General features: G+C 26.6%; 2 protein-coding genes across 2 annotated transcripts; both read left to right on the plus strand.

Annotated features, from left to right (window-relative positions):
• Positions 1-1,238: 1,238 nt before the first annotated feature.
• LOC145832475 (uncharacterized) lies at positions 1,239-4,719 on the plus strand. The gene is made up of 6 exons (XM_082939792.1): positions 1,239-1,315; positions 2,786-2,993; positions 3,170-3,265; positions 4,180-4,256; positions 4,336-4,488; positions 4,547-4,719. Exons 1-6 carry the CDS (start codon positions 1,279-1,281, stop codon positions 4,717-4,719), a joined length of 744 nt encoding a protein of 247 aa, XP_082795918.1. The 5' UTR covers positions 1,239-1,278.
• Positions 4,369-9,723, plus strand: LOC145831820 (uncharacterized). The gene is made up of 9 exons (XM_082939160.1): positions 4,369-4,488; positions 4,550-4,709; positions 5,016-5,114; positions 5,345-5,515; positions 6,678-6,821; positions 7,037-7,138; positions 7,547-7,702; positions 8,637-8,872; positions 9,122-9,723. Exons 5-9 carry the CDS (start codon positions 6,740-6,742, stop codon positions 9,494-9,496), a joined length of 951 nt encoding a protein of 316 aa, XP_082795286.1. The 5' UTR covers positions 4,369-4,488; positions 4,550-4,709; positions 5,016-5,114; positions 5,345-5,515; positions 6,678-6,739; the 3' UTR covers positions 9,497-9,723.
• Positions 9,724-16,538: the final 6,815 nt, after the last annotated feature.

A 16,538-nucleotide genomic window follows, 5' to 3' on the forward strand; every position in this document is an offset into this window, starting at 1 on the left:
TTTCTGTTTTTTTATGTATATATTTCTCTGCTTTTTTTACTCTCCTGCAATTTTGTCCCCTTGATCAAATTTTTCTTTGTGCAAAAGTATCTTTGTGCAATTTTGTGCCATTGTGCAATTTTGTCTTCGTGCAACTTAGTTACCTCGTGGAATTTGTCTTTGTGCAATTTTGACCCGTTCCCCTTTAAATCTGGTTAACACTTAAAAGTTTCTAGAGACAGAAACTGTCACAATCTATCACTACTAAGCTAAATTTTTTAAGTTTTGTAGCAGAAAATTTCAGCCTCCTACACTGCCCAATCTCAGCCAATAAAACTCAGTTTTGGCCCATGCTAAAAGCTAAAGTCTGTGACATACCTTACCCTTTTGTTGAGTCTTTGAAAACTCCTTTTGTTAGAGTTTGAGAAAAATACTGCAGAAGAAGTGCAGTGACTTAGAGTTTTAGAGGACAAAATGATCAAACAGTTGCTGCTGAAAAATTAAATACTTCTTGTTTGGTTTTATTTTAGTTTTGAAAACAGTGTTGTCATAAAGACGGGGCAGATAAACTTGAACTTTGGATGCTGTAAAACAAATGATATTAGTAAGAAAGGTTTTAGTTTTTCATTACTACATGTGCAGTAACTTTGAAAATTGTTTGTTGTTATAAAAACATATTTTTGTTTTGACCTCATGATAGTCATAACTACAAGTTATATATTTTAAATGTTGTGGTATTAAAGTTTTAAATAGAAAATATATGAACTTATAAAGTGTCAAATGTGCATGAAGGGACATTTTTGCACAAAGGGTCACTTTGCACAAAAACACTTTTGCAACTGGTTGAAATTTTTTTAAACTTTAAAAAAAATTTCTTGACTTTAAATTTTTGTTTAATTAATTTTTACTTATGTTTTACCCCTAACTCTTACCCTCGGTTCTAATTTTTTATTCTCTTTTATTTATTTTATTATTATTTTTTTTTTATTATTATCACTGTTACCCCTAAACCTTACCCTTGTTTGGAACTAATTTTTCGTTCTGTTTTTACTACTACTATATATATTTTTTTTATTAATTTTTTTTACCGGTCTTGCAAAACGTTTAAAAGAGTCTTTGTGCAAAAGTAGCTGCAAAAACCTAAATTTGTTTAAATTTTACTAACTAACTTTTTTTCCAATATAAATTTGTGCTTTTACTTCTTCTCTAACAATAAAAGAAAGCAAATACTTTATTACATAGAAACTATATTTATTTTAGCAATATTTAAACAGTAAAGTAATCGTTTATTAATTTAAAATGGATAAGCCTGGAGACAGCAATGTCTTTAATGGAAGTTAGTTTTAATTATAAAAAAAGTTTAAAAAATATAAAATTAATAATATATTTTGTTGTTTATCTAGTTTTTTTCATAATAGAACCTAAATAGTCACAAATTGTTTTGAGATCAAAATAATTCGATAAAAAATATTTCTAAAGTTATCATCATAACTGATATATCAAAGCTGTAATTGTAATTTAAAACAACTTGTAAAAAGAATAAAAAACTTATAAATACTTTTTTAGATATAGTCGAAGAAATGTTATCTGATAGAAATATTTTTAAAACTTCATCATTAAATAAAATAAAATGAACTACTTATAATTCATTCTTCTTAGATTTTTTTGTTAAATGTTAAGTTTTTAAGATAAGTTTTATTAACAGTATTATTTTATTTAAAAAGTATTGTCATAAAGTTTTAAAAATAGTAAAAATAAAGAACTTTAATACTGAAATTAAGTGTATTAATGTTTTTTTTTTAACTACTAAAGATAAAAGAATTACTTGTTATTCAAACATAGCTGGTTGAAGCCAAGTGTACAATAGATTCCTAATGGGGAGAGAAAACTAAAATGACAAATAAATAAAAGTCACTTAAAATATCTCTCCTACATATTTTAAAAAAATGCCTCAAATTTTTTGAAAAAATTCCTTTCAACATTTCAAAATTTCTGTAGAAACTATTTTATTTAATAAAAAAATAAACATTTAAGACAAAAAAAACAAACAAAAACAGTTTTTTTTGTTTGTTTTTGCCCTACTTTTGTTAAGTGTAAAACAGGGGTCAGCAGACTTTTATAGGATAATAAGTCAATTTTTCTTTAAAATGTTGCTTATGTGATGCATTTTTATAAAAAAAATTGTAGTAACCAATAAATTAATAATACTTAAAAAAAATTGTTTGTAAGTGGTAATAAATGAATAGTAATTATAAACTATAGAATAAAAAGCCTAATTGTAAGTTTTTACTACAAAATTATATTTTTATTTATCATCAAAAATATTGTCATCAGGTTTTAAAAATAGTATAAATTAAGAACTTTAATATTTAAACTAAAAGTATTTATGCTTTATGTAACTTCTATGATTTTTTTTTAATATGATAATTTGTATATATTATGTTTTATACGAAATGTATGTTTTAGGCCAAAAACATTACAGTTATTTACTTAGTTGCATAAGTTTGCTGACTCCTTGCCTTAAACCTGTAGGATAGACCAGATTTTCAATAAACATTTTTAAAGTTTTTAAGTCTTTTTTGCTGCTTAAGGTACCTCTTTAAATCTTCAAATTTGATCAACTAAATCTAAAATAATATTTTGATTTTTTAAATATTATAAAAAGCATTTGTTGAGTTGTGAAAACCTGTAAACAGAACTTTTGTTGAAAAAATACTGTCTTCTTTTATATGGACTTAAAGTTTACTATGTATGTTGTTCTTTTTTTAAACTTAAAAACAATTTTAAATTGATTAATAATTTTTAGACTTAAACAAAGCTGAGTTCTATTTGTCTGGTTTGAATCAACTTATTGAAAAGAAGAATTATGAAAATATACAGTTACAAAGCAAGGATTTTTTTATGTCTGGCTTACAACAAATTATTGAAAAGCAAAAAAATGAAAATACACAGTTAAAGAGAAAGAATCGCTTATTGGAAATTGAAAATATTAAACTTGTTGGACAATTAACAAAGTTACTGAAATAATTGTATTTTGAATTTATTTTGTTTTATTTTAAAGATGTTTTATTAAAGTTAAAAAATTGTAATGTTTTACTAAGTTAATCAAACAATTAATTATAGTTTAAAATTGTATATATTTCTTATACTAATTAGTATGACTAAGTTAACAACTCCAAATTTATCACAGTTTTAACATGGAGAAAAGAAGGATGGCAGAAACACAAGTTAAATTGTTAGATAAAATAGTGAAGCTAGAGAAAGACCTTATTTATAAAAGTTACAAGTAAGTATTATTACGTTTGCCATTCGTTACCTTCATTTAAGATTTTATAAAAACATAATCTATTTAAAAACCTACCTAAGATACCTTTAAATCCAATTAAGGTCACAAAGGTCTACCTTGTTTTTAAACAACAAATTAATTTTGTTTTGTTATATTTTATCTTATATGTCAGGAAGTTTTAAAAGCTCAACGAAATTCAAAACGTGTTTTTAGATACAAAATTTAAAACAATGAGTTTATTTGTGATCAAAGTTGCTAAGTTTAAATGTGTTGCTTATGGAAGTCACAAACTTAGGGGGCAAAAAAAAAATTTTTATCTAAAATCTACTACCTCTTTTATTTTCAATAAATTTTCTTAAAGTTTACAATTTAAGTTTATTTCCTTAGAAGCAGGTTCCTTACTTGAAAAAAAAATTCAAATTCTTTTTTATTTTACTTGACATTAATAAATTTAACTTGCAGGTTATTTTAATACCTGAATATTATAAATCTTTTAACTTATTAAGTATTGTTTCTTGTGTATTTAATTTCTCTGGCTTAAACTATAATAAATTACTTGGTTTTTTGTGAATTTTTTAGTTTTTTATAAAAATGAAAACAATGAAAGTATTTTAGTCCTTACATTTATTAAAAATAATATTTACCCGTTTAACTTTAATTATTGTTTAATTTTAAATGGTTTAACATTAACACTTTATAATATTAAAACAGAGTAAGTTATTGTTTATATACACCCCTTATAATATCTTCTCAATTTTTTAACTTTATAAAATAAAAAAAATTAATTTGTTTTTATTTGCTAAAGATTGTTTAAAAAAAATCTAAAAAGGCTAAGTAACAAAACTATATAATTTTTAGTAATTTACTTATCAATTCAAGCTTTATTTTTTTTTACTAGTTTTAAATAATTTTAGATTGAAAAAATTCAATAGCTGTTCATATAAAATAGGATTACCTGAAAAACATGAAACACCAAAAAAAATTGTGAAAGGTAAAAGTAATTTACAATAAATAAAAAAGTGTTTCTAAATGTATATTTAAAACACTTGTAGAAATTATATACCTTGTAGATATTGCAGCAGAGCCACAAATAATAATCTCCGGTAGTCTATTAGTTAAAGCCTTGCCTGACCTTAATGAAAGTTCATTACAAGAAAATGATGCAATGTGCAAAAAATCCCAGTTGCAACTTTTAATTGACGATTCAACTGAAAACTGGACTGGTATGTTCTAATTTAAATAATTCTTGATTTGTCTTGAGTTTTATTTAAACAATTTCAGTAGCAGAAGCTAGAAACTCAAGTTACAACAACCGCACTCCAAAAATAGTTGATTTTGAATCGATGCAAATTGAAACTGATGAAATTTTCAATGGTGAAAGCTCAAATATGAGTGACATCAGTTCAAGACAAGACCCAACTAGAAGTCACAAAAAAACTTGTATGTTAGCTTAATGAAAAAAAAAATTACTTGTTCTGCATAGCAAATATCTTGGTTATATTTCAAAATTACAACTAAAAGTAAAAAAAGAAACTTACATCTTAAACTTTATAACTTTTTATATAAAAACTTTGTTCTATATGAAAAAAATTCATATTTCTTCTCAAAAACCTCTTAAGTGTTATTATAATGTCTGTAAGTTTTCATAACTCAACACTTACTATATAAATTACTAAAAAGTTTTTTATGTAAATGTTTTTTCTAATTTTCTTATACCAGTTTTAATAATTAAAAGTATACCATTTCACAGGTACTGAAGAAACTAGAGCTAATATTACTACAGAATATAGAGGTGATCAACATAACTGTGATGAAATATCAAATAGTCAAACTTACTTAAATACTAAAAGTAGATATTTTAAGTAATATTAAGTTTCTTTTATACTGGGTTTAAACTGTTCTTTAACTATTATGAAAAATATATTTAGAAAAAAAAAGTTTTTAAATAAGTGTAACTAAAATTATTTTTAATTAAGATAATATTTTTCTTTCTCCTTAAAATAAAATACATCTTTGTTAACAACTAGTATTTTAACAAAAATAAGAGTAAAATTTAGTTAGTTTTTATTTTATCTTAAGGGGTTCATCTTACAGAAGTTGCAAGTGTTCATTTAAATAGTATCAATCTAAACTTAAATGAAAAAAAAAATGAAGAAATTGAGCTCGAAAGGCCAGTCCCTCATAACTTGCATTCTTATGATGAAAATTCAACTAAGTTAGTCAATAGCTCAACAGAGTCTTCTGAAAAAAGTAAATATTTTTTATTGTTTTTGATTTGGTTATTCATTCAGTAAGAATTTTTAAAGATGCATTATAACTTAAAGCTAATTATTTGAAAGTGCCTATGTTGTAGTCAAAATGCTCAACATCAAATGGTTTTAACTAATTTTTACAAGTTAACTTTATTTTGTTTTGACTTAGTTGTTATAAATTATATAATGTTGAATTAAGTTCAAAATAACTTTAGAGATATATAGGATTAAAAATTTGTGAGCTCAGTAGGTTGCTTATATGATTGGCAAGCCAAAATGGTAGTAAATAAATATACCTTACCTAAAAACCTATATCTCATTTTTTTATGAGCATTATTCAAAATTTCACTGTTATTTCATTACTAATTTTTGAATGTTTCTACTAAAACTTTATTTTTGCTAAAAAGAAAATGTTTTATATATTTTATTTGTTTTTTTTCCCTTTTTTTAACTTAAGTACTACTAATTTTTTTAACAACCTCTGAGATTATTTAAAACAACTATTTAAAGTATATTTCCTACAAACTTTGTGGTCTTTAGATCAAAACATATAAAGTAAATAAGTGTTAAATTAAAAAGGAAGTTAAAGAAGTTGCAACTAATAATTTTCATTAAAACAGGGTTACCACTTTACCTGGAACCCTGGAATTTGACAATTTATGAAAAAATGAAAAAATCTAGTAATTAAGAAACTTAGAAAAAAACCTGTAATTTTAAACCAAAATCACTAAAAATACCTATAAAATCTAGAATTTTAACAATTTTCACATGTTCAGTTGTAAAATTTTAATTTGACACAAAAAATCTATCATATAAGTTAAAAGTATTGTCATCATTAAAATCTTTTTTTTCTAAATATTCAAAGTAGCTTTACAGTATCTTTTCAATATTTTTAAACTAAAAAAATAGTTTATTACCTTAAACTTGATTTTAAACTATAAATAGACCCAAAAATGTGTACATTTAAAAACCTTGAAGAAACTTAAAAAAATTAGAAAAATTTTTGAATAAATGAGTGGCAACCCTGTTAAAAGTATTTACAAAAAATATTGTATCTCAAAATTTATTTTTTCACAATTCTATTAAAAACATGAGTATTAAAGTAGAAAGTTTGATTTGAAAAAATATTTTTGTTTGAAATCCAGTTGAAACAATTTCAGTAGCAGAAGCTAGAAACTCCAGCTTCAACAACCGCATTCAAAAAATATTTGATGTTGAATCGATGCAAAATGAAACAGATGAAGTTGTCAATGGTGAAAACCCAAACATGAGTGACAAAAGTTCACGTCAAGGCCCAGCTAAAAGTAAGAAACTTGTATGTAAGCTTTAAAAATAATGATTAACCATTTCTACATGACAAATAGTTTGTGGTTTGTTCTAAAAAAGTTTATTAAATTTTCTTTATGTCAATGTTTGTAGCCTTTAAAGGCAACACTTACTATAAAAGTTGCAATAAAACTTTGTATGTACATTTTTCAGATTGTAATTATATTAGTACAAAAGCTGAATAACTTTACAGGCAATGTGAGAACTGGACCTAAGTATCTTATAGAATATAGAGGTATTCAACAAACCTCTCAAGAAATTCTAACAAATAACCAAATCGACTTAAATACTAAAAGTAAATACTTGAATATTTTAGATAAAGTAAAAAAAAAACATTTTTATTATTTAATTAAATATTGAAAACAAAAGAATTAAATTTTTTTAATATTTACGTATTTAAGTATTTGTAAAGTGTAGTTTAAAAATCTTGTTAGTTTTTATTATATTTAAGTGTTTTTTTTTTGTTAAACAAAAATATTATCGGATTTGGATTTTAGAACTGGCTGTTTTAATACTCAAAAATGCTTTTTTAAGTTAAGAAAAAAAATCTGCCGGTGATATTTTTGAAGTTATTTGTATAAAAACTTATTGAAGTCATTAAAAAGTTGATTGTTATTTGCTAATTATTTTACCAAACAATAATGATAAAACTAAAAACTAAATAAGTTATATTTTCAGAAATGTTTACTATTTTTACTTACAGAAACAAAAAATGATCATTCAAAAAGCGTCAACCTAAACTTAGATGAAAAAGAAATGGAAGAAATTAAACTTAAAAAGCCAGAAATTCATAACTTGCATTCTAATGATGAAAATTCAATTAAGTTAAACAACAACTCAACAAAATCTTCTAAAACAAGTAAATTAATATATATTTTTTTTGGTTTGAGAATTATCCAAAAAAAAAAAACTTATTGGTTTACATAAAAACTCGAAGATGTTTTCTAGTATCTATGTTATAGTCAAAGTGCTCAACATTAGATTGTTTTTAACTGTTTTTGACATGTTAACTTTATATTTGGAGATTTTCCTCAGTTTTCAGAAACTTTATACTACTGTCAAAATTCAAAAAAACTTAAGATAAAAGCCTTCAAAATTTATGAGTTCAGTAGGTTGCTTACATAACGGGCAAACCTAAATGATCAAAAATTAATATTTTCTTTAAAAAATCCAATTTTCTTGTTTGCTTTTTAAATCATATTGAAAATGTTATATTAAGATCACTAATACTACTTAAATGATAGTTTTTTTTGCGAAATATAAAAGTATTAATACATTTAATTTAACGTTCTTTTTCCATAATGAGTTTTACTGAATGTTTTTTGACTTTAGCTATATATTTAGTTATTTATAATATTTTGATTTATTACTTGTTTAAGCAAAGTTATATAAGTAGTTATATAATGATATTTGTTTAAAAATAATTTTATATCTTTAACCTTGAAATGGTACAACATAATGTTAAAGATAATCAAACTTGGCGCTGTTTTTTTATTTTGAGATATTTCAAGCTCAGGCTCACTCATGTTACTTGTTGGTCACTCAGACTTTATTTTTAATTAAATATAATAATCTTGCAAAAACTTAATGAGATAAATGATTTCAATTTAAAACGAACATTTTCGTAACGTATATGCTTCGTTTTTTAATTAGTTAGTATTATATTTCGATTGCCTTTTTTAGTGTTTTAATTATTCCCCATGTCAAATTAATAATTGTGGTGAATTAAATTCAAAAATTTTTTTTTACAACTCTCATACTTTGGTTTTGAATAAAATGATTTTATTTTTAAGATCGAGCCGGGCAAGTCTCGTCGGAAAGGGAGAGGTTGGCGCGCGAGAAGCGCACTTACAAGTGCGAGATCTGCCTCCGCTGCTTCGGCAACAAGTCGGCGCTGGACCGGCACCGGAGGTCTCACACCGGGGAAAAACCCTTCAGTTGCCACATCTGCCACAAGCGGTTTCCGTTGAAGAACTCTTTGAGGAGGCACGTGGCGACGCACAGCGACGAGAGAAAGTTCGAGTGCCAAGTTTGATGATTTCTGAAGTTTTTAAAATTGAATTATAGTTTTTAATAAATGTAATATGTCCGGGTTTGTAAAGTTTTTTAAATTTTTATTTTGATACACACTTAATTTGGTTTGCCAGATTCGAAAGGAAGTTCGAGTGCCAGGTTTGATGCATTCTTGAATTTTTATTTTCGAATCTTAATTTTCATGCCCATAATTGTGACAGGTTTTAGTTTGTAGGTACTTTTATCAACAAACTCAATTCGCCAGGTGTGCCACAAAACTTTCAAAACGAAGAACGACGTGAGCAGGCACGCGCAGCTGCACAGCGAGCACAAGAGGCACTCGTGCGCGGAGTGCGGCAAGCGCTTCCACACCTCCACCGACCTCGCCAAGCACCTCAAGTTCCACTTCGATCCTTCGTACGAGTGCGCGCGGTGCGGCAGGAAGTTCCACGTGAGGACCAGCCTGACCAAGCACGAGAGGAGCAAAAAGTGCGCGGTTGATGGTGAGAGGAGCAACGAGCGCGCGGTTGATGTAGAGAGGAGCAACGAGCGCGCGGTTGATGGTGAGAGGAGGAACGAGTGCTCGGTCGATGGGGAGCGGAGGAATGAAAGTTCGCTCGGGCGTGAAGAGAAGAGTTGAAGCAAACGTTGTCCAGTGTTCAGAAATGTATGTTTCTGGCGATTTATGCTTGTTGGTTGAAAGTTTCTTTTCTAAAGTGCTTTTTCTGTTTAAAGCCACATTCAAATTTTATTTCGTTATGATAATATTGAAATTTATAGTTTTTAAAATTAAAATCATGGGTAATTTATTAATTAGTTTTATAAACTTCTAAAAACAACTCGTTCTATGAATTTTTTAGCTTTTTGTGATTTTATTAAATACTTGAATGGACCAATAGAATTAACAATTGTTTAGATGATTTGTTAGGCTTATAAGTTTTAAACTTTCAAGTTTAACTTAAATAATTAAAAATAAATAATTTTGCATTATTTTGAGTTACGGATTAAAAAATATTTGAAGTATGAAAACATGAAGTTTTACTTTTTTTTTTACACTTGATAGCTTGGTTATATTATTTTTTATTAGCAGTACCTTTTTTGTATGATGTTTTGATTTGTTGTATTTAGGTTAGTTTGTGTTTTAAACGTAAATACTTAAATTGAAACGAAATTGATATGACCTGTTTTATTTATTTTTAAATTTGAAAACCAAATTTCTATTTTATCACAAAACTAAGAAAAAAATTTAATTGTTATAGTTTTAAGAAAAACTTTGTTTAAGAAAAACAAAATGCAAATAAATATATTCACGTATAATTTCTGATAATTTTAAAGTGTAGATATTTTAAAAACATTTGTTTGTTTACATTAAAATAGTTTAAATATATTTGAACTGTACATTTTGTCAAACTAGAGATTAAAACTTTTTTAGACATTGCTAAACACAAATACTGACTTTATTTTTATTATACTACGTTTAACTTATAAAATTTTTTATTAAACACTAATATGTAGGCTTAATTTGATCCACAATGTTTTTGTGCTGAGCTCGTTACTTAAATTTTGTTATGGTTAAAACATTATGTTTATTTTTGCAAAGCTAACTATCTTTAGAAAGAAACGGTTATAATTGCAATAGTCAATTATTTTTTATAGTTTTTTTTTTGTACTACTATGTTAATTTTAAATAAACAAGCAAAAACATTTTTAGAGAAATCTAAAAGAACTAATGAAGTGCACTAATGAAAACATGTTACTAGTTTTGTTTTTAAATCTGTGTCTACTAACTTTTCCTAAACTCATAACTAGTGATGTACCGGACTCACTATCCGGGTCCGGGTCCGGCCGGATATTGCCATTTTTGTCTGATATCCGGATCCGGCCGGATTCTAATTTGAAAAAAAAGTCCGGATCCGGTTCCGGCCGGACTCTAATTTGAAAAAAAAGTCCGGGTCCGGTTCCGGCCGGATTCTAATTTGAAAAAAAAGTCCGGATCCGGGTCCGGCCGGATCCTAACAGAGATCCGGCCGGACCTGGATCTAGTTAGTAAAAAAGAGCATACTGAAAAGTATTTTTTCAAAAACAAACCCTGTGTAAATTAATAAGAGTCATTTTCGTCAGTTAAAATTAAACACCTACCGTGATTGGCTCATTTTGGACACGTGACTAATTTACATTTGTTTACATTTAAACTATGAAATAAACATCTCAAAAAATAAAACTCTTTACATATGTTGTAAAATTGAAAACTTTGGAATGAATACTTGCATTATTTATTGTTTAAAGTTGAGCTCAGAGAATATTTAGAGTTAAAACGGTTGAATGTACGAACCAATGAGAATCATATGACGAAATTTTTCGAATTAAATACTGATGCAACAAAACATCAAAACATGACAGGCAGTTTATATGTAAGCAGTTAGTTAGTTTGGTGTGTAGCTTGAAGCAACAAAATATCTTGAACGTTTTTGTGAATGCTTATTGTAAGTAGTGTTTTGTTTTAAAAATGAATATTTCAACAGGTGTTTAATTGTTTAAAAATTTAATCCAGGTTTATAGTTTAATAGTTTTTTAAAATTTTACAGTTTGTTGTTTACTAAAAGTTTTATTTAATTTTTAGTTTTTAGTTTTAAGTCTTTTGATATAGATTTAAATAGCTTCCAGTTTTTAAAGTGTAACCAAAGTAATTAATAATTTTGTATATGCTAGTATTTCTTGATGTGTTTTATATAAAAGATTCATCACTCAAAACTGTCGTGTCTGATTATAGAAAATAGTCTCAGTTAGAATTTAGTATTTGTTAGATATTAATTAAATAAGGTAGGATTTAGTTATGATGGGTAGTACTAATAAGTTAAGTGTACCACAACTTTACTACCAAATTGTCAACCTTTGCTAGCTATTCTACTGATTATTATATTAAAGTAATTTTTTCAGTTTTTAAAAACCTCATTCTGACTCAGGCTTGTTTATACTTACTCTAACTAGTTTTATTGACTTAAACAGTGGAAACCCTGCTAGTTTGAAAATTTTTGGGAATTTTAGAAAATCTTGGACTGCCTCAGGCTAGTTTAATTTATATAAAAACTCAGGCAGTTTTCTTTTAGGTTTTGAAGGAGTTTGAGCTGATCCAGTTTTCAATATTTTGTAATTTTCTAGTGTATTTTGTTCAAGAACTTGATTTCAGATTTTTAATTGTAAATAACACCTAAATTTGTAAACCTTGTGGCTAGCTGTTCTACTTATTATTAGATTAAAGTTCTTTTTTTTTCAGTTTTTAAAAACCTCATTCTGACTCAGGCTAGTTTATTCTAGTGATGTACCAGATTCACTATCCGGGTCCGGCCGGATATTGCTATTTTTGTCTGATATCCGGATCCGGCCGGATTCTAATTTGAAAAAAAAGTCCGGATCCGGTTCCGGCCGGACTCTAATTTGAAAAAAAAGTCCGGATCCGGTTCCGGCCGGATTCTAATTTGAAAAAAAAGTCCGGATCCGGTTCCGGCCGGATTCTAATTTGAAAAAAAAGTCCGGATCCGGGTCCGGCCGGACCCGAAATTGAGGGTCCGGTACATCACTACTCATAACACAGCATAAAGCTAACAAATAAAGTTGAAACCTAATTTGAATTGTGTATATAGAAATTTACAAAATCGAAAATTGAAAAACAGTTTAAATAAACTGTCTAAATTTTATAAAAAAAATATATTTTGTTGTGTTCTTTTTTGGTAGCAAACATTGTTAGTATTGTTCTAATATTGTTCGTGCAAACATTTTAAATGACCCTACGGAAATTTTGCACTTAAAATTGATTGAATTTTGTTGCATTTTTGAAGCAAACCTTACATCAACTAAAGATTAAATTTCTAAAAGTTTTAGTCATTAATTCTTTTTACCAATAAACATTTTATTCAATTGATGTTATATAATAATAACATTTTTTTATTGGTTATTTCTTACCTACTAATTATTATTATTTTCCTGCGTAACAGTTATCATCTTCACAATCCTTACTAAAACTATTTACAATGAGCAAATGATTAAATAACAGTGGGCTTGCGACCCGACCAAGTTTTTGTATTTTTTCTCAGAAAAGTGGTAGCTTTCAAGCAAAAACTCTTGTGAAGTTAAATTTTTTTTAACCAAAATCTTTGTACGTTAAAACAGTAAATCAATAGAACAACTTTTAGGCTATATTTTTTGAACTTTTATTTAGGTAGTTTTTGCAAATACATTCAACTGAAATTACTTTACTTTTTTGTTTTCATTGAAATGTTTTAATTGTCTTAACTCTATACTTATCACCTACTAAATATTTACAAGCTGTTACAACACCAAGTTGTTGAAATATGAGGTTAATTGTCATAGTTTTAAACAAGACTATTTTTAATAAAACTACTTTTACAGCATAAATCTTTTAAGAAGCTACTACTAACAGGTATAATTTTAAGCTCCAAAATACCAGTTTAGAATGGAGATATTTTAAAGCGTTTTGCCCCTGTTTAGGAAAAATGTCTTCAAAACTAAATTACGTACATATTTGATGAAAATATATCAGTACGGTTTAGACTATAAATTATGTCTACAGATGCATACATAACGCATTTAAACTTAGTTTGAACTAAGCTACTGTTTTTGGTTTTCTTAGTTTTTAAATTAAAAAAATCCTTTTATTCAGTTATATTCATCTTAAAACTGTTTAGTCCATGTAGTCACTAGTTACTGAGCTATATTATCTATAGTTAAACTATGTTTTAAAATTTAAACTGCGTTTCTTATTAATTAGTTTGCTACTAAATAATTATACTTTCTTTTTAGCATTTATGCTTAATTTTTCTATGATAAAGCCAATTTTTTTTCTAGTATCCTAATACTGCGGAAATTGATCACATAAATTACAAGCAAAATAACCTGAAATTATACCAAATTTTGATTGAACGTTTTATTATAATAAAAAGTTTTCAGTTTTTACGAAGCTTTATGCACAGAAAAGGAGATGAAATGTGTACAGGTAAATGTGGACAATTAAATAGAAAACCGGTTTGAAGTATAGATATTGCTAATTAACATAGATGACATTTACTGAAAAGCTTGGTTTAATTATTAAGTAAAACAAAAAAAAAAAAAACAACCTCTTAAAAGTGGCTTGTATGTAATTTATCAAAATTTATTCATATTGTTTAGCTTATAATATAATTTTTCTAGCAATATCTTCTGATATCGTTTAAATTATTAATTAGAAAATTTTTAGTTTTTACTGCTGCAAAGATACATTTTCTAAGTTATTTTTTTTAAACGTCATAGTTGCTTTTTATATAATAAAACTATGGTACTGCAATTTGCTTTCTATTAAAAAAAAAGAAAGTTTTTAACTTAAGCTTCTTGAAAAAGACAAGCTAGATTTTATGTTCAAAACTATTACAGACAAAACTTATTTTGCTTATTTTTGTTTATAATACCATCTTTTTAATCATTCAGCAACTTTTTTTAAAACCATTTAAACATCTGATGATTGTTTTTATTTAATATTAGAGTGAAATATAGTTTTGTTTGCAAGAATGTGTCAAAATAAAATTTAATATGATAATTACAGAAAATACAAAGCCTCGTTTATTTTATGACTGGGGTTTTTGCGTATTTGACTACAACTCAACATTTTCAAAATAAAATTTTATCTTTAACTAAGAGGTCGGCAACCTTTTAAGATAAATTGACATAAAAACTAAATAAATACCTTCACTAGAAATAGTTCAATACTATAACTAGAACACTTTTATTAATTTTTTATAAAACTTTTTGGAAAAGTATAAACAAAAATATGGATATGTTAATAAGCGTTGTTTTAGGGTGGGCGACTTTTCCGTTATAAGCGAATGATTTAGTAGAAAATATTAATTTGGGTCGCGCTTTTAAAAATAAATGTTTACATGCCACTGATTTTTTATGTTTATAGTATCAAAATTTTGTTTGAATGATCATTTTATGAGCACTACTTCTTTAGGAATTTATTGTAGCTATTGTTTTAAAAACCTCTAAACCTTTTTTAATTTACATGAGTTGAGTTTTAATGTAAATTGAGCGAAATAAGTGTTAGATTAAACGTAAAAGATTTCTTAACATTATATCTGCAAAGTGTTTTTCCAATCGATTTTTTTAATTAAAGAACTACTAGTAAAGCTTATTTATCTTAATAACATTTGTAAATATTTCACATTAAAAAGTATGTTCATAATGCTGCAATGAAAAAAAAGCTTAATTTTTACATAAATACGTTAAACCGCTAATTTTAAAATGAATACGATATAAAGTCATATGTATCAAATAACCAGTTTTATGTTATAAATGCATAAAATAAAAGTTTTCATAAAATCAATGGTCGGCAGGATTTTGTTTTATTAAGACGCAGATTTAAAATTTTTCGATAAGCAACCAAACAAAAATATTTATATTTGAAAAGATTAAATATTATCAAAAACAGATCACTAGAAAAAAAAAATTAAGTTTTATTCAGATAAAACTTAAAACTTTAATACACGTCACATACAAAAATCATAAGTTTTTAACATTGAAGTTAAAACTGAACATGTATGTAAAATAATGTCGTATAATTGTTACTTTTGTTTAATTTGTTTTTTCTGACATATCTTCCTGTTTCGATGTTGATTTTTTCTTACTGGGTTTCACCGACTCATTTTTGTTAGTAGTGTCTTCTGTTTTGGAATTTGCTTCCAGTGTATTCGATTCAGCCAGTGGATCGATCTCTACAGCTGCAGAACCAGATGCGCTTTTGAATAATTTTTTTCTCGCTTTTGAACATTCTTTTGGAGGGGAATCAGTTCCTTTAGTGGCTTTTCTTTTTCTTGCCTTCTGGTTTTTATTGGCGATCTTCATTACATTTTGCCTAGCAGTGCGTGCTGCTTCATATTCTTTCCGCCCTAGAGAAGCCAACGACAAGTTGGCTTCATAAGCAGCTTTATTTTTTCCCGAGCAGTTTGTAAAACCAACAAAGCTTCTGCTCAGATCTCTAGACTCAAAATGAGCTTTTTCAACAACAAGAGATTGAGAATAAAGAAACAGCTCATCAAACTTCCTGATTAACTGATTTTTAAGAGATTTTTGTTCATCGGTGTTGAGGGCTTCACAAAGCTTCATGAAAACTGCTATCACATGGGCTTGGTATACGTAATATGTTGGCCAATACTTTATTAATTTTGAAACGACTTCAGCTCTATTGAACTTTAGAAGGGAAAACGTTGATTTAAGAACTTTTAAAAGAAGATCAAAAATATATTGTTCCTTCTTGTACTCAGCCGTGTTTTTGAACTGAAACGCTCTATACAAATCGGTTACGTAGTAGACGTATCTTTCTGTACTTTTTGATTTTTCAACATAAGACTTTTCTTTAAAACTGTCTATAACTTTCATTCTGCTGATAATTTCTTGCAACCCTAAATTAAATGCATCTAAATACTGTGTTCTATCTTTGTAATGCATTTTTAAATTTACTTTATGATGTAGCTCCGTCATGTCTTTTAAAAGATATAATTTAAAATTCTTTTCTGGAATCTTTCGCATTTCTAAAGTCGTTTTAGCATTTCCAAAATAGATATTTGAAGCAATACTGCGGAAGAAAAAAGCTAAATTGCTGTTGGGTTCTAAACCTATCATTTCATGTAAGCTTT

This window comes from Thalia democratica, chromosome 3 (assembly GCF_965202585.1).
Source record: "Thalia democratica chromosome 3, ktThaDemo2.hap1.1, whole genome shotgun sequence".
Taxonomy (NCBI): domain Eukaryota; kingdom Metazoa; phylum Chordata; class Thaliacea; order Salpida; family Salpidae; genus Thalia; species Thalia democratica.

Coding starts and splice junctions, on each gene's coding strand:
- LOC145832475 (XM_082939792.1), top strand. CDS start 1,279: ATGGATAAGCCTGGAGACAGCAATGTCTTTAATGGAA. Junction 2,994..3,169: donor CTTGTTGGACAATTAACAAA/GTTACTGAAATA, acceptor AATTTATCACAG/TTTTAACATGGAGAAAAGAA. Junction 3,266..4,179: donor CTTATTTATAAAAGTTACAA/GTAAGTATTATT, acceptor AAATAATTTTAG/ATTGAAAAAATTCAATAGCT.
- LOC145831820 (XM_082939160.1), top strand. CDS start 6,740: ATGCAAAATGAAACAGATGAAGTTGTCAATGGTGAAAACCCAAACATG. Junction 7,703..8,636: donor AACAAAATCTTCTAAAACAA/GTAAATTAATAT, acceptor TTTATTTTTAAG/ATCGAGCCGGGCAAGTCTCG. Junction 8,873..9,121: donor AGAGAAAGTTCGAGTGCCAA/GTTTGATGATTT, acceptor TCAATTCGCCAG/GTGTGCCACAAAACTTTCAA.